A 17,784-nucleotide genomic window follows, 5' to 3' on the forward strand; every position below is an offset into this window, starting at 1 on the left:
TACCCCATCATCTTCTCACCTTACTTACACACCTAACTTCATTGAGAGACTTGTGCATACGACATTGGGAACTCACGGTAAAAAGAGATTGGTTGGCGTTTTTTTTTTTCTTTGCTTGGATCATGATTTCCATCCACTACCCTGCGTCTTTTTGTTTCTTCCCCTCTTGCTTTTTTTTTTCTTGTTATCTGGTTTTGTGCTTGGCGACTACTGTGTACTAACTCTGGGAAGGAAGGAGGCGGACGGGGCATTGACTATTGCGATTCTTCTTTTTTTTTTTTGCTTCATGGTTGATTTTCTTCCTTCTTTCTCTGTTTGTCACTTCTTCGTTGGGGAACAGGGTAATCCTACTTTACAGACTTGATACCACTTTTTGTACAGGGTTGTCCCCCTTGTGTTTGTGTTATGGTTTCCATCTTGGTTTCAACTTTATTGCTTTGATGTCCGATCCTTCGACCTGTGAACATGGTGGAACTGTCTGTCTAGTGGACGGAGACGATAGTCGGGCGCCGGGACCAGGTCGTTGGTTCGACTTTTATCTTCACTTCTACTTCCCCTTTTACTTTATTTCTTGAGACCTTTGTTCTTTCTGTGAATGATGACGGATACGTTTGAAAGTTGGACTTCTGTAGTTCGAGGTTGCTAGAGTAGCCCCTTCGTAGACTGGTGTGGATGAGGAAGTAGATTTCGGCCCCTAGTACTGGCTGAGGTCAACGTCCAGGAGACTCCGGTTTCGGCATGTGCTCTACATTCCCACATGTTGATGCCCATCGACAGACAAGCAATCAGGAACCATTCAGCGCGAAGGTCCGTACTTTGAGAACAGGAGAAAGCGAGTTATATATCATAAGTCAGGAATTGTTACCACGTAAGAAAAATCATTCAAACGAATGAGTTATCTCATGATGGAGCACAGAACCGTAGAACATCAGCTAGTTTCTTCGCCGGAGAACGGCAAATATATCACGGCATTAGCAACCCAGATATGCCACGCCAACCGCAAAAGATTGGCCCCGTGTGGGAAGAGAAACTGGAATAATTGAACGAATAGAACACAAGGGAAGCTACAGGGTTTACAGACGATAAAGGATAACTCCACCAAGGTCAGGATGTACTGCTGTATGGGTAAATTGTACGGAGTCTGTACTTGGGAACGGACATATACTACCTGCCCCCACCTACCCACCTACCCTCACACAAACACATTCTCTATATATGCTCAGCGTACTATATCCAGTAGTGCCACAATTCTGGCTATCCAGGTACTTACAAACATGGACCCTGGAAGGCTAGGAAACATGAGAACTACCAAAGGTACAGTGCTACAGATGAAGGCTCAGTAAAGTGGGTATGGTACTGTACATCACCACCAGCCCCATCTCCCACCATGCCAATTATACTGTGATAGGACACTTAGTAAGTGCCCCAGGTTATCCTTCGACACAGTACACTGTGACATAGAAGTAGAAATAAACCAACTACAGTAAAAGTCACTAAGTGACCTTGAACCTCTTCCCCACCGTTAGCCAGATAAGCATCCTCCCCAAGACTACAGCGTTACACTCCACTCCAACTGTAGTGACACACCATCGCATCCCAATACATCCCAGTGGAATAGGGTCAGAGCCCAACAAATGAAACAAACAATATAACCAACCAAGCAGGCTGGACCCCACCAAGTCCAAATCGAACGCTGCTGACTCATTGGCGAGAGAATTTTACGGTAGGCACCAAATGATTCCTACAGAACATATACAGCACACCGACTGGGCTTCCAGAAAGCAAGAAAAGTCAAAAACAAGGAGAGAAACCTGTTTTTCATGGCTGTTGTCTCGCTTGCGACCGCTAGAAACTTCGCACTCCTTCACCGTTCCTATCCTGGACATGCACGTATGGGTCGGGATGTACAGTACTTACCTACTATACAATGAATGTAAAAAAGGGCCAGACGATCTCCGACCCTAAAAGGATCTACGGATCTACGATGATCTCCACTGCGTCAAATTCGAAGTCCGTGCACTGATGAGCGGGACTAGATGGTTCGGAAATCAGGATCCCCATGTCCGGGTGGGTTTGTGCGCGGGTGGGCTTGGAGGGACAAAGTATACTGAGAATTTGATGGTTCCCAAGAGGTGGTGGGTATGGTCGGGCTGGTAAGTATGCCATGTATGTAGGTAGGATTTTTTTCGCAGGAGATGATCGAGCTGAGAAGAGAAGTCGGTCGGTGGGAGGCGATGTGTGCGCATGAACCGTGACGGGTGATATGGATGGCTAGGTTTTAGGTGGACTGTCTGCTGCACATTCCAGTCAGAAGGATAATTGTGTGGTCGGAGTCGGAGAAGGAACAACAGACTAGGCAGGAGTACGCGCCCTGAGTTGGTGGTCGGGGATGATTTTACTAACTAGGTTCAAGTTCCTTAAATCTTAACAGCCCCATTCTCTCTTCTAGGACATAGGGTTTGTTCCCTTTGTGACTCGAGGTTGAGAAGTTTCTGGCGGCGTTCGACCAGGTACAAACTCAGGACCTCAGATGTCAGTTGGAGATCCCCCTGGCGGTTCATTAGCTCGCTGAATATAACTAGTTGAATGCCAAAGGCAATAACCATAGAGTAAGAGTAAATGAAGTCCTTACCATGAATCTTGATTTCCAGCCAATAGTGCGCTGGTAGTACAGCGCCTGGGAGAATCAATAAAATGACGTAGTTGAGAATGGACGACTGGAAAAGCCCGGGCCTGGTCTCACCCCCCTCGTCGAAGGGCCCATCTTCCCCAGAAAGCCACCGCCGTTGGACCAAAGTGGAAGGATGGGCGGTGTCGTGCACGAGTACGTGGGGTTGGTGCTGCTGATGCGAAAATCCCAGATGGTATAGCCTTTGCACGCCACCATAGGTCAGGATCAGGAATGAGTACCCAACGCCAATGCAATGCAATGCAATGCAACTCAAAATGGCGATATTAGAGAGGCGATGTTGAATCGAGAGAATCTTGTGTGGGCTCATTGATTGGGGGCTTTCGCACTCGAACATACTGCGACGCAAGGGGCGTACTTAAGAGGTCGGATCGCCGCCCCTGGAGGCCAACTCCACTCCGCCCTTAAGAAGCTATGGCTGCAAATGCTGACGACGGGCCCTTTCTTGCAGCAGATTCGATCAATCAGGAATAGAACGAAGCACGGGAGGTCGCGCAACAGTTAAGACACGGACGGACCCTGATTGTGTGACTTTCCGGTAGTGATCATGCATCTGTTCATTCGCTGATATTGGTGATATTAATTTCCTCCTTCCCACAGCCAATTTGTTTCTGATACGCTTCTCCAACCTGGCTGTTAGGCAGGAACAGCTGATCATTCGAGTGGCTTCATGATTTTAGTCAATCGTAGTCGAATGGATAACAGCGGTCCCAAAGAGAAACCGTCAATCATGACTAACTCAACGATGTACCTGCATCAAGACAGAGGCATTCCACCATGGACGCAGTTCAGGGCATCTGCGTGAAAGGGAGCTTGATGTTCCAATCTACGTTAATTATGATTATTATCCGTAATCGTGAACTTGACAAGGAAAGCACTGGCATCAGCCACAGCGACATGGCTATGAGTCAAAGTCTGGAGACTCGCAATCGAGGATAAGAAACGGCTGGGTTCACTGTGACTGCAGATCTCCAGGCAAACGCCACTGCCAGTAGTATCCGCTGTGTTTCAGTGTAGGCACGGTCGGATTTGAGGCATAGAAATTTCATTGATGTAGAACACCAGTATGCCAGAAGCATGTTGCGCTATGATTTAGGCAGTGAATGTTCTTGGTAGCCCGAGATATGGGAGGATTCATGGCTAACAACGATAAAGTTGAACGAGGAGATCGGGATCGACTCTTCAGCAATACTGAAATGAAACAGGTGACCGTATTCTGTTCTCTATCGACGGAGACGGTGGCAACAGATGCGCCATAGGCAGCCTTCCAGCTAGTGAATTCCCTTGTCCTGTAAAGACTGAGGCAAAGAACAGGCGCAAGGCGCTGCACTATTTTCCTGACAAGCGTGAAGAAGGGAAGGGGGATTGAGAAGTTCGAGAAGACCAAGGCTTAGCGTTGTCATGATTATTCTTCATCAGATTTCAAGATGGAGATCTCCAACGTCTTCTCGGAACTAAAGGATTTCAGTCAGTGGGGTCGGCCGTTGATAATTCTTTCTTCTGCATCTGTTCCTTGAATGATCTCCAGTTCAGCCAATTTCTCCGCATTCGGAACGGAAGAACGTAGTCCATGAGTACTGGCTTAAACCAGGTTTCAATATATTGGCTGCTCTTACTCCGTGCTCAAGTTCTTAATGAAGAAGATGTTGATCATTTAAAGCAAGATCTACCACGGCCTTGGCGGCAGCGATATCAGTAGATTCGAATCGGTCAAATCACCGCAGGAACCCTTGCACGGTTGAATTATCCGCTCCCGACTCCTTGCAACACACAGGCCCGTGCTGCAGGGGCTCTCAGTTGGGTTACCGATTTTCAGGACATCTCACCGGGTCCTCCTAAGAGATCGGAGCAGCATCACGGCAACTGCAGCGGACAGGTGTTATGAAGATGATTGCGTTAACCTCGACAATAGCGTCCAAGCCCTGTGTCTACTTTCGTTCTGCAAGAGGTGAATCGGTCAAAGAGCGGTAGACAGCTTCTTCTGTATGCCACTAGTCTGGGACTGTTGGCAGCATCAGCTGACCATGCATATGCATTTCCGAAGCGGTCGGGAAGAATCAAGGAACTTGATGTACCAGCGCCGTTGTAAGGAGTTCGGCAGTGAACGGAGAAGTTTTGTGCCTTGGCGCTCCGACTCAATAAAGCGAGTATTGCCAAGTGGGTAGGTATCGTGTCTCCAGAGCAGAGAAGACCCGGGGTTTGGCGGAGGCTAGATTGTAGCTAGCTCTGGTGATAAGACAGCCACACCGGCTTCGTTGACGTCATTGTTGTCATTTCTCGTAGGAACGAAAATAGTCAGAAGATAGGGCGAACAAGCAGTCAGAGGGGCAGCAAGGAGATCAATTGACCGTATGGTCGGAGGTTCAAGCATTTGAAGGAAGAGAGCCTCGTGTGTTTACAAAAACGATCAATAGAATCGCCCTGGAAGAAGATGTGCGAAGTTCGTTCCAAGACGGGAAGATATCGATAACTGAGTAGTACATGAGTAGTACTCCATACTGTACAGTACATACAGTAGGCACTGTAGGTGACTGGTGAGATTGCCTTTGTGCGGCTGAGGCAGTGGCTTTTCCAGTTCTTGGCTGTCTGAATGATGCGAGCTGGATCGACGATGCAGGTTGCTCAGACGGGGAAATGAAGCTTGGAGGAAGGTAGAGGAGAGAGGGGGTCGTCCGCTTACCGAGAGGTACAGTAATGCATGTACAGTATCCGTACGATGTACAGTACAGTACCTACTGCGAAGGAAGGCCCGACTAGGTGTGGCTCAGCTGCCGAGGCGCAGTAGTGTGTACTGTGGCTGGGTTGCCTTTTCCGCCTTTCCCATTCTGCCACTGCAGTCTCTCCATACTCGACAGATTAGTTAATTGATTAACATTAGCAAAGCAATGGCGGAATACTTCTCCATTTTATTCCCGTATACTCCGTATACATGTTACTATTATGTATCCAAAAGATTCATCTGATAATACCGCTGAGAGTTCATCGGGTTACCCATTTCAACCCAGCGGGATCCATGGCCGGAGAGAGTACCGAGACTTTGAGGGTTGTGTTTGTCCAGGTTCCGAGGAGCCCAGCGGAGGAGCTGTCAAACCACAGATCCCGTTCCTTAGTGTTGCACCCCCCTTTAGCGGGGGACTTAATTGCATAGTCTACCGGACAATCGGCCATGAGTATATAGGATCAAAGAAGTCGACGAAGACATGTCCATATGGGTGATGAGCTTTCTGTTGCGCTTGGATATCTTGCTACCAGCGCTGGCAATGCCATTCATACAATGTGTCGGTACTCAAATCCACACCATATGTCCAAAGTAACTTTAATAGACAGGGTCATGCAGTAGCGATGGAGACAATAATTCGAACCTCTTGCGTAAATTCATGTGAGATGGTAGCAACAGCGCAGGTACTAGGCTAAGGTTTAATATCGATAAGGTGTTCGCAATGTACAGTACACCGCATAACTCCCACCACCAACTACAACCAAGTCCATGTGCTTTTTGCTCGAGGGATCGAACGTGACATTGCGCGATGGGTCTAGTGAGGTTCGATCGCTCCTGGATCGAACTTTAGCAACAACTGCTATATTCCCTGATTTTCCGATATTCTTCGACTGTCGACTCACGAGCGACCGTTTTGTTTGTCTTTTTGTTTTTCCTTTTTTTTTTCTTGTGTCGATAGCTAAGAAGGGAAGATTGAGTAGCAGGACCCAAGGCAGTGGAGTATCTCTCTGATGAGGATTCTTCAGGGAGAGCCCACGATGTTCGGAGGATACAGCAATAAGAGGTTTCGCAGTTGAATTCAGCGAGAAACTGGACAATACGTGCTAGGCCTGATCGTATGACAAAAAGCCAGCCCAGTATTTACTGAATCCCCCAAGTTTCAGGGGACGCAAGCAACGTGTTCAGTACGAATGATCTGTCCAGTTTGGAGCTCATTTCGCATGGCGTTCTGAGGACTGAAGTAACGAATGACGCGTGACAGGTCAGAAACCTTGGAATCTTGCTGGCAGCGCCCCATCATCAACAGAAACCGAAAGAGGTAAAAAGGAAAGATGGCAAAAAAAAGCAAAGATGGAAAAAGGAAAAAGCGGGTCCAGAAATAACCTTCTTCGACGTCTGTCGAAGGGACTATTCCGTCCAGTAGCCGTCTAGCGTCTTATAATCGACAGTGCCGTTTGTCCGATTCCATCTGCAGTATGAAAGAGCGACCGTTGAGACTGGGATTCTCCGAGCGATGCATCATCAGTAGGTGAGAAAAAGAGAGTGGTCGTCACCGCATCGATGATCGAGTCTCGTTTGGTTCGGGGGCAATACTTGGCCTTTGGGACGAGCCAGAGGTATGACGATCATGTATCAGTCGAGAAGTCGTGACACCGTCGCCCATATTGTGGATGTTTGAAAACAGATGGAACCTTTTCTTGTTACCTCTCTGCCTCTACTGAGGCTCAAAGGAAATCGTCTCACCTCCCCACATTCCAGAGCGAGTGAAGCTGGTAGGCCAGGTTCTGTCGGAGCGTTCCTGAGCGAAGGGTCCGAGTGGCTGTTAGCATCTAGCAAGGCTGGGAAGTTTATGATAGGTGCGGCTGGTCGGCTGGTGAAAGATGGCCGAATTTCAAACCTGCAGACTTCAGTCTGGCTGCGCATCCAGCGACTGGACGATCCCGTTCGGCTTAGGGAGGATGATGTGCGTCTGATCAGTGATCGCCGGCCAAAGCGCCTGTCGGCTGCTCTTCACGCCGCACTTCCCCTTCTCCACTCACTCGCTCAATCGCTCACTTTGATCCATTCCTCATTGAGAATTGGTAAGCCGATCTCTGAACTGGGTTAGTCCCTGTCTGGTCCGTCCCTAACTATAGTACTCCGTACCAGTCAGTGAATGTTCAAAGTCTCCACCTCCGTACAAAAGAGAGGGTAAGAAAGACTGGTAGAAAGAGAGAAAGAGAGAGAGAGAGAGACTGAGGCATTCATTTCCCGACTCTCCAGATTCCGCAACTGCAAATAATCTAACCGCCTCAAAACCTGCACCAGCCCGGCTTTCAGTTCCAGCCAAGCAATTTGTTAGGTAAGCATACCGCTTACTGAAATCCTCTTGGTTCTCGAGCTCATTTTTTTGTGGCATAAAATATTCGAGGAGATGTTCCGTTTTCAGATACAGTACGAAGTAGGTACCGTACCTTTTAGTCGGTGGCTCCTTATCTTAAACAGACAAGGGACGGAAAGGTGGGGGGTTGCCTGGGGGTATGTCCGCGATGAACCATGGTTCAAGTGAGGCCATAGCTCGTCCTAGTACTTCGTAGTACCTGTGTACCTAGCTCAACCCTCATTCTACATTGGGTAACTCCCGCGCACGGCTCTTGGGGGAGGTTTCTCACTTTACTAGTATGTTTGGTTCAGTTTTTTGCAAGTGGGGTTACAGCAAGTATCTGGACACGGTCAGTAATAAAGATGGTGCGTATAGTTGGTAGGAGAAGTCCTTCGAAATTTGGCTCGCGCTTGCTGGTGGCGCTTGTCAAATGAACTTGTTGCCTGTCTGCAAGACAAAACAAAAAAGAAACAATGATACGGTTTCAAATTTCCCATGGGGGGGTTAAGGGCCCATCTGCAATCCAGGCCGGGTTCGCACAGACCAAACATAAGCAAACGCCTGGGAACTAGGTTCTAAATGTGAGTTATGAAAGACTCCCGCCGCCGCCGGCTGGGAACGTCCTGTACGGGAAAGAGAGTAGTAAGTACTATCCTCGGAGAACCTAGATGAGGTTCGACCGAGCCAGATGGATTTGTTCTTTTCTGTGTGGGATAGGATAAGATCTCCACGGTGGGAATTCCCGAGACGGGATTCGGTCTCCTCGGGCTCCTCTTGCTGTGTGGGGGATGATTGCATGAGAATAAATTGTCCGGTATTGATTCTTCTTCACTCCATATTCTCCCCCCTCTCTGCCCAATATTGTAGGTTTTGCTCGCTCTCCCTTCTCCCTTCTCCCTTTCCCCAGGGCTTGCTTCTGAAGTTGACAAAGAGTGAGGCAAAAAGTAGTTTGCTAGCACTCGATGAATGGTGACAGCACGCTGCCGGCTCTGCGGGTTTCCTTCTTTGGTATAAGGACATCATGCATAAGACCGAGTGGAGCCGGATCCTGGATGGATAAGCCGGGAAAGAAAAACGTTTTGCCTTCATTGCTGATGTGCCTCAGAGCCTTGCACCCGAGAAAAGTATGATAATTTCTCACTGAGTCTCGGACGATGAGGGGTTTGACAGTGGTCTAGACGGTGGCGTTGAAACCAAAAGATGATCGACGATGCTTTGGGAAGCCTGTGGCGTCAAGTCTGTACCTGGCTGGTGCACTAGAAACTGCAGTCAATATTATTAGGGCTGGTAGAGCGAATGCCCAGTGGCAGCATGTAAGAATGGGGAGGGGAACGGTAGTATCGTGGCTCTTGGTGTGGAGTTTCACTATGTACAGTACGGAGTACGTACATCCTGTACATAGATAAGACTGACGATGACTGAGGCGGCGGCGGCGGGCTTATTTTTCCTGCCCCAGCCTACCAGGATTATTTTGACTATCATTGGTGCTCTCCCAAAGAATCTCAATCGATGCTTGAACACACTACTATTTCGATCTCAGAGATTCCAGTGCGAAACGCCGAAATGCAAACCTCCTACTCCACATGGTGATTCAGCAAAATTGCCGATCGACCTAGGCTCCAGGGACTTTAGCAAACCTCCAGAATTCGTTACCGTAGCTGATTGGGGAGTCTGGTGGTACAAATGTTTCAAAATCCAGGTAAGATTTGAAAAACACATAATTATTGAGTATTTATTAGCGTTCTTCTTTGTGGTCATAATCCAGGTAGACTTAGTTTTCGATAGCCAACTAAAAAATGCCCGGGGGGAGGGGTAAATGGAGGGATGGGGAGGTGTTATTCACTAGGGACTGTAGTTAGTAACAATTGAAGCGGTGGGGGAAGTACCGTATTCTACTGTAGTGATAGAGTAGTGGTAAGAGTACGGAGTAGTGGACCAACTAGATAACTGCCTACCCTAAGGTATGGCTGGTATGGATGGATAACTTTTATTCTACCCCGGGGAGATCCCGAGCATCTGGAAGATTGACGGACGATGATCCAATTCCATGATCCGCGTTAAAGTTTAGTTTTAGTTAACTTATTGCCTGCCCACTAACCACTTAGTCAGGGCTCTCCCCAGAAGCTAAACCTGCCCCTAGTGGTCGTGATCCTCTGACGTTCGAACATTCCATCAGTGGTTCTTCCCCTCCCACATCTGCGCCTCATGCATTCCTCCATTTCTTTTCTTTTTGTTATTCTTCTGCTGCTTTACTCTTCGCTTCTAGTATCGTCTAGCTCAGTTTAGTCTAGCTCAGTCTTGTTTTGTTTTGTTTTCTTGTTCTTTCGCTTGCTTTTTACTCTCGCATCGAAATCTGTTTGGCTGACTCTAATCTTGTTCGCATCTTCCGACGGAGCGATTGACCACTCGCCGAGTCACCTACATCACAGCGGCCGCATCTTGCGGTATACCAACAGTCAAGGAGATGAAAGAGAGAGGAGGGGGGGATGAAAACCCCGAGTCGGATGCATTGCATCTGCCAGAGGTAATTTATCGTCACCGATACAGTCTGAAGTAAGATTGTTACGATCATGATCTGCTGTCCATTCTCGAGGTGATGATTCGAGGTGCATGAGGCGGACCCAGGCAAGCCATGGGACGATCCACTTGACCGGACGGAATTAGACACTTAGATCTGTGATCATATTGTGACTTCCGGAGTGGAAGTGGACAAATTACACTACAAGAGCAAACCAAGGAAACGAAGTCATTAGGACATAATAGGATTATTGGTTTTAATCTTTGAGTGTTTTCTTTGTCTCTAACTGTAGTGGCAACCTAAAACTAGAATGATTGAATGTTTTCGACATACTCAGAGGGTATCAGGCAGCAAGATGAGGAAGGTGAGTGTAGATTCAAAGCCGTAGTTTTAGAAAAATTAATGAAAGAAAAAAAATAAAAATAAACTGCTAGAGTAAATACCTTAGATCATAACATCACTCAGAGGAAGGGAATAGAAAAGAATCCCGAAAATAAAATAGACTCGCAATAAAAATAAATTCGAAGGAAAAACAATTACTTCCCCCAAAGAATTCTAAACCATCTTTCCCACCCCCCCTCCCTCTTTTCCAAGTGAGGGATAGGGCGACAGGAAAGAAGCTCACACTTGCACGCTGTTCTCTCTTCTGCTCCTTCACCTAATACAGTAACTCGGCCATATAATAGAACAGATTTAACCTCCCACTTGAGTCCTTTCGTCCCCCGGTTTCCCCTGCCAACAAAGGAACCTCCACCACTCCTCCCCCCTCTCCGCCAGGCACAACCCTTCGACCTTGGAACACAAGTGCAATATTAGACAAATTTACGCTTCTATCGATAATCCTAAGACATCCCTTCCACTTGACCTGCGTCTCCAAATCAATTGTCTCCATTATCCCCTTGCTGGACTGTACTGTCTTTCCTATAACTACAACACCCTTCTGCTGCAACTGAGACACAGACAACCCATTTCGGCTTCAACCTCTACGACTCGACCGTTATTCTCACCCCTCTCGCACTTACTTCCGCTCGTCGTGGGAACACAGGATCGAGAACACCGCGTCTACAGGGCGACTTATCGATCTCCATTCACCCCCATCCGGTTCCCCCCCCCCTCCATCATCATCATCGCGGTGATCACGTCTATCCCCCTCCTCTCGTCTACTGCGTCTACTTGCACCTTGTTCGTTGTCTTTTAATCCAGAGACAATCGCGCCTCCTAGGAAACGGTTTGACTCGAGACCAGGGTTTCTACCAATCGAAGACGTCTTTTCCCTCCCCTTCCAGAGGGACTTGTCGCGGTTACTAGAGAAACTCTATAGTCTACATTCCTGGCCTTGCGTAGGCTCTCCAAAGGCACGCGACGCGCCTCTTGATTTTGACTCTGGTCCTTTCCCTCGCTACTCCTTTGGGGACTAGCTAAGCAATGACTTCTGACTGTAAGTGCGATCGGCCTTTTGGTTCCCTTCACAATATATGACCGGGAGATTTGTTTATTTCACCTCGCCTGTCCTCCTCCATTCCCCAACCTCGCACCCTCTCTTTCTTTCTCAGCTCTATTCCCAACCCAGGTTGGCCTTCCTTCATTCTTACAATTGCTTGTGCATCCCATCCAACATATCCTTCGCTCTCTAAGGAACTCATCCTCACTGTCCCTCTCTATCTCTCGTTGAGATCGCCGATAATTGTTTGTTGATCGATCTTGGTCCCCCGTTGCCGTTCACTACTTTATACCTTTCTCAGCGGACCTTGCCACATTCCCTAATATACTAATTATAACCCTACCAACCCGCGCTTGTTGTGTCATATACCCGCATCTGACGCAGTACACATCACTCCTCCACTGCCTTATATTGTTGTTCTCTCCCACCTGCGTGGAGCTCCCATCTGCAATCACCTTCCCGCATCAGTTTGTGACGTTCCAACCAAAAACTAAACAGTACGTCGGACAGGTGTTAAACTCGAAGTTCCTCCTGCCCCGCCTCGCAAAGACCGTGAGGAGAACGAAGAAATGAGACCCCAGGGTAGCATGTGTGATCGCCTAACTGTCGAAGTTGATTGTACATCCCTGGGCTCGAACGAGTGCCCCTCCATGACTAGCTTTTCGCCTCTCGATTCACCAAAGACCACGCCTACCAGTGTCTATAGTCACGGGTCATTGCAGTCTCCTGGCTGGCACGAGGGCGGATCATTCCCCAGTCAGGCCTACGAGCGGCACACCGGGTCGACCCCCATGCGCAGTGCTTTTCGCTTGGCTAGTATGACGTCGAACGATGTGATGGGTATGCCTTACTCCAATATGGAGCCCCAGGAGCGGATGCCGATGACCGACTTCTTGTCTGGATATGACGAGAATGTTGAACAATTTTGGATCCCTTCGGAAGCGCCCAAGACATACGAGCATGGAGTACACGCGCTCCCATACCCTCCGCATATGCACCACTACACTACCATGGCTCGCCCGAATTATCGCCAGCACCATGCACCATATCTCCCAGAATCTGCAACCAACCCTTGTTTATCGCGATCCATCTTCCACCATCAACATGAACGGATTCCAACTTCCATGTCAATGGGAAATATGATTCCTTGGATGGCCCCGCCCGCCGAATCGATTGCTCCACAGACAATTGCGCCCTCCCAGGTTGCCCCGGTCACTCCACCTCCATCGTACTCGGAATTCCCAGCATCACTCGGTGCCTTCAAGACACACACCCCAGCCACTCCAGTGCGGTCCTGCTCGCTGGGTAGTGGATCTGGATCGGATACTCCCATTTCTCGCCTGTCAGGTAGCATGGACTACATGGATGACTTTAGTCAATCACCTGTCTACCGGGATGGTCTTGTTCGAGTGCAGCGTCAGCCCTCTCGCAAGACTGCCCGGAAGCAAGCCTCTAAACAGAGCCTGAGCCTGGAGAGCCTCCCGTCTATTATCAAGCAGGTGCAATTTAAGTGCAAAGAGCCCGGGTGCAAGGGACGCTTCAAGAGGCAAGAGCACCTGAAGAGACATATGAAAAGCCACTCCAAGGAGAAGCCCCATGTTTGCTGGGTCCCTGGGTGTCATCGCGCATTCTCCCGCAGTGACAACCTTAACGCACATTATACGAAGACCCACAGCAAGCGAGGCGGCCGCAACCGCTACGTCGCCACCTTGGACGAAAAAAGTCCCGACTACAACCCAGAGTATCGCGGCCAGCTGACCCCTGATGGGCGACCGCTGTATTCTCAAAAGCACGACGATACCATGTCAGGCACTCGTCATATGAGTGTCGAATGGGACGATTGAAAGCGGGCGGAAGTTTAGGACAGGCGGACCAAACCATGATACCCTTGGCGAACAGGTTGCCATTTCTCCTTTTTGGTCTTAGATGGGGACAGACACACAGGGCCAGGCAGACCCTGTCGGCGCTTCGCGGCGTTTATTTGTAAAACATACCTGGTTATATACACCGGATAATTTCCTTTGTTGGTTTTGATGTTGCATATCCTTTGTTTTTTTTTTACAAAGTTCGTTTCCTATCCCTCTTTCAATTCTCCATCCATTGCACAAAAAACGTGTCTTTGGAACGCTGAGGAGGCTTATCACCATATCGAATAATAATGCATTGAACGCTAAAAAAAGCACGGCAGAGTTTTTGTACACTTCAAGTGATCGCTGTTTGTCTGCTATGCTTGATCTGATTGATCTTATTGTTGACTACCGACACCCTTATAGGGGCTAATCACCGATGGATTGTGGATGGAAGCCCGAAGGAAGACTATGGAACGCCAGTGGAAAGAGAACGAAGGAATGAAAATGCTCTTTTTTGTTTTTTCTGTCAGGCCTGATGCAGCATCCTTTTCCTTTGTCTTGTATTATGATGGATCAAATCTTGACTTTCTTTTTTCTTTTTTCTTTTTTTTTTTTATTTACTCCCCATACAATGTACTTTCAAGTGGAGATTCGATGGCTTTAGCGTGGTTTCGAAGAGTCCGTTGGATGAGCTGGAACACATCAACTCAGCCGAGGCGTCGGGCTAGCAAGATCGGGCCGAGGTTAATTCTGTCTCTGAATGACAGCCTGTCGTGTCTAGGGGAAGCAAAAAAGATGGATCTGTGTCGAATTGGGTGTCAATCGGTGGATGTGTCATTCGAAAACATTTAGTTTGTTGAATTGAAAACTGGTGGAGATGTGTACATTCAGTGATGGCTCTGTCTCTCCACTTGCCCACATTTCCATCCACAATGGCAGATTCCCTATTGGCGGAAGGTCTGCCGCTTCCCATGGATCTGTTCTATCTTATAGATACCTCAGGCAGGCTAGACTCAAAACAGACAAACACATCCACAGTCCAGCAACTACTGCAATGGTAATGCTAGATCTTCCCGGTGGCTAGTCACATACTGAACATAATGAGAGCAACTTAACTACGTACTAGCCTCCTAGGTAGTACTGAGTATGCACAGTACTATCCTTGCCCCCAAACACGTTACAATCAATCAATCTCCTTTTTCCGTCCTCAACTCCCCATCTCCGCATCGCTTTTTTCTTTGCACTGCCTCGATTACCTCTCGGCTTCCTTCTCCCCACTCCTGGTTCCAGCAACCGGGATGACTCCAAGCCTCTGAAGCCCAAAGAGCAATAGTCCCACATGCCAAGCCCCGTGGTTATCGAGCTCTGAGACCTGAAGATGATTGATTCACTCCCTAGGCAGTTATTTATGGTGTTTACAACAGCACATATCTCCGCCTCCATGGGGCAGGTCGCACGGAATGCTGGCATCTGACTGTTTTTCCCCGATCCGTCCCAGATCACTGGGCCACGGCACACCGCTAATCGACTCTCTGCCGTGCGGTCTTACCATTCGATCGGGAGAGATACATACTGAATTCGATGGATATCTCGGGGTCCATGCGGTGGAACATGCCGTCTATCAATATGCACTCGTCTTTCCCTTTTGGACTATTGCTCTGTTCGTGGACGACGGAACTCCAAATTGCTTTCTGAGTAGCTCTTTTACAGGGGCCCAGCAAACCACTGGATACCTATTACCACCGATGATACAAGCTCCGTTTGCACATCTCGACCTGTAGAGCGTACTTTCCCATACAGCTGACTAGCATCATAGAGTAGCTCGTCTGTTCTCAAACCCAAGCTTCAAAACTTCTCGACTTACCATCTCGACAAACGAACATTCAAGTGTTGCACAAGACAAATGCAAGATCAGCTACAATGATCGGTTCAGCTCCCAGCCGTCTACGTGACAGGCCTTCGTCAGACTGACGCTTTTGATACAAATCATGGCGTCAGGTCGAAGGTGAACGTCCATCAAAGATCTTATATATGCAGCTCTGGCTATCATTCGTTTCGATAATGCTACAGCATTCAATGTGTGATGTACTGTGGCAGGAGCCACAATCGATTGGCCAGCCTTCGCAAGTCAAGAATCATGCTTGACTGCCTCGGAACGACGATATGGAATGTGTGCGATGAAGTACGCCTCTGGGTGCTCTGTGGTCTTTAGGAAGTACCTGTAATGTACTTCATGCTAGCAGAGTGCCAGCAGGACCCTGCTAATTCCTGGTACGTGGGTTTGGCTTTTAGCCCGTGACGCGTCAAAGTCAGACCCAGGCGCTGTGCAATTCAAGGGAAGAGTAGAGGCTACCCCCCATTACGCGAACTTTTAGTCTTCGGCAACTGATACTTAAGGTGCGTGTGGAATGGAATCCAACCCCTGTCCCTGTGGAGGTGTGAGATCGTGTTACCAAATATGGATCGGTGCAGCAAGACTGTCTTGTCCAGATTGGCGACTCACTGTTAGAGGCCATGCCGGCCACCGGGAGCTGGCCTTGGCATGAACGGTGTTGAATGGGATAACCATATGCGCATGCATGCTCTGCAGGGCCCGCCCTAATTTCGACTAGTTTGCATATAGCTGGGGAGTTCTTGAATTTTAGAAGCTGTGCCAAGGTTGGCGTTCTAAGAAGCTTCGAGAGCCTGATGTGCTCATGTACAGCACGTATGTACTTGGGCAATGTTTGTGGGCATGTCTATTACATACTGCCCAGGCATGTGCGACCACAGATTGAAAAATGCTACGGGAACTTCTATCCACCAGTCCCAGCATCAGATCAGACTTAAAAGTATTAGGTGGTATCCCAGAGCCACCGCCCATCTACAACCTCTAGATACTACCTCGGAAGCTCCACGCCTCAACTCGAGTGCTGGTGTGAGCGGGGTGGTTCCTGTTCTAGACGCTTCTTCGATCACGCCATGGGCGATCTCCGTGCCATTCTCTCTGCTCATGCATTTTTGTAGCGCGATGACCGCGAGATCCACATATCCTCAGTGTCTCCACTGGCACTTGCTTTTTCCCTTCTGGTTCTGTGGTACTTATGCCTATCAACTTCCACGTATAACTTGGTCTACTATGGTTCGTTAGAATCGCAGATGCAACAAGCATCTCACCGAGCCCACGAACTCATAGATAGATCTTGCTGGTTTAGGATTTATTGGTTGCGGTGGTACATGGCTCTTCCCACACAAGTTTGCAGGCCGACTGGGCCTGTATACCGCGCTAAGCCCGTAAATTCAAGTCAAGCTTTGCTGTAGACGTGAGTGAAACAAACTCAAGTGCAGCTCCTAAATCGGGAAAGCCACAGCAGCCGTTATTATTGCCTGCCCTATTTACATTGGGCTGGACTGGATCCCAGCTAGCCTCTGCTCTCATACAAAACTGTAGGATCGCACGACTGCACATACGAACTATCAGTGTTGCTAATCCGGCCACAGATTCCAAAGGCCTTTTCCCACTTGTTTACATGTGGGAAAGTAGCTAGTTCCACCAACCAACCAACCACCAAGAAAATCAAGAAACATGTTCCAGAAGCCTACCTCTGAGACTCCAGAATCGTCGTCACCAACCCTCCCAATCTTTTTCTGTCTGCAATCCCACAATTCGGGCTTTGCTGCTAATTGCCGATCACCGGAGATACCCGGACTCTTTTCCCTGCACCCTCCCATTGCACGATCTACGAAAGCACCGTTCGTCCTTTCGACAACCATCAGTCAGAAGGCACCCACTGAACTATGTACGCCTTCCCAAATGAACAACACAGTCAGTATACGTACTAGTTCCCTTCCCCACTCACGGAGAATCTGCGAGCCTGCCATGGCATCGTCATCTCAGGTGGCTCTCACTATGCCGAACTATCTATTTCAACATAAGTAGTATGTGCCTTAGCGTAGCGACTGCCTTGGTTTGACCTGCTAATTCTACTTCCATCGAGACTCTCCCTACTATGATCTGCCTCACCGAGCCACAGTATGGGATACCGGTAATTACCTTTCCGTCTGCGACGGTGTTTGGGGGGGAAGCCCAGGATGGATTGTGGCTCCAGGCTTGCGAGTCAGTTTAATGGAATCAATGCAGCCTCAAAGCAGTAGTTCGAGCCTTCTGAGAGGAATTTTTCCTTTGTGTGAACAAACCGTCCTGGTACGTTATGACAGCTCACATG

At 48.5% G+C, this 17,784-nt stretch overlaps 4 protein-coding genes across 4 annotated transcripts; 2 read left to right on the plus strand and 2 right to left on the minus strand.

The window, feature by feature from the left end:
- Positions 1-2,006: 2,006 nt before the first annotated feature.
- On the minus strand, positions 2,007-2,440 carry BO82DRAFT_217089 (uncharacterized protein). Its single transcript, XM_025630746.1, has 2 exons — positions 2,404-2,440; positions 2,007-2,294 (listed from the first exon to the last, which is right to left on the minus strand). Exon 2 carries the CDS (start codon positions 2,244-2,246, stop codon positions 2,049-2,051), a length of 198 nt encoding a protein of 65 aa, XP_025486271.1. The 5' UTR covers positions 2,247-2,294; positions 2,404-2,440; the 3' UTR covers positions 2,007-2,048.
- On the minus strand, positions 2,441-3,311 carry BO82DRAFT_217088 (uncharacterized protein). Its single transcript, XM_025630745.1, has 2 exons — positions 2,633-3,311; positions 2,441-2,549 (listed from the first exon to the last, which is right to left on the minus strand). The coding sequence occupies exons 1-2, from the start codon at positions 3,024-3,026 to the stop codon at positions 2,527-2,529; spliced, it is 417 nt and encodes a 138-aa protein (XP_025486272.1). The 5' UTR covers positions 3,027-3,311; the 3' UTR covers positions 2,441-2,526.
- Positions 3,312-11,636: 8,325 nt separating this feature from the next.
- On the plus strand, positions 11,637-13,573 carry brlA (C2H2 type transcription factor BrlA; the record flags this gene model as incomplete). The annotated part of the gene is made up of 2 exons (XM_025633807.1): positions 11,637-11,726; positions 12,240-13,573. The coding sequence occupies exons 1-2, from the start codon at positions 11,714-11,716 to the stop codon at positions 13,571-13,573; spliced, it is 1,347 nt and encodes a 448-aa protein (XP_025486273.1). The 5' UTR covers positions 11,637-11,713.
- A 227-nt stretch (positions 13,574-13,800) lies between these two features.
- On the plus strand, positions 13,801-14,603 carry BO82DRAFT_217138 (uncharacterized protein). The gene has a single exon (XM_025630747.1). It carries the CDS (start codon positions 14,027-14,029, stop codon positions 14,429-14,431), a length of 405 nt encoding a protein of 134 aa, XP_025486274.1. The 5' UTR covers positions 13,801-14,026; the 3' UTR covers positions 14,432-14,603.
- Positions 14,604-17,784: the final 3,181 nt, after the last annotated feature.

The sequence above is a fragment of the Aspergillus uvarum genome, assembly GCF_003184745.1.
Source record: "Aspergillus uvarum CBS 121591 unplaced genomic scaffold BO82scaffold_95, whole genome shotgun sequence".
NCBI lineage: Eukaryota > Fungi > Ascomycota > Eurotiomycetes > Eurotiales > Aspergillaceae > Aspergillus > Aspergillus uvarum.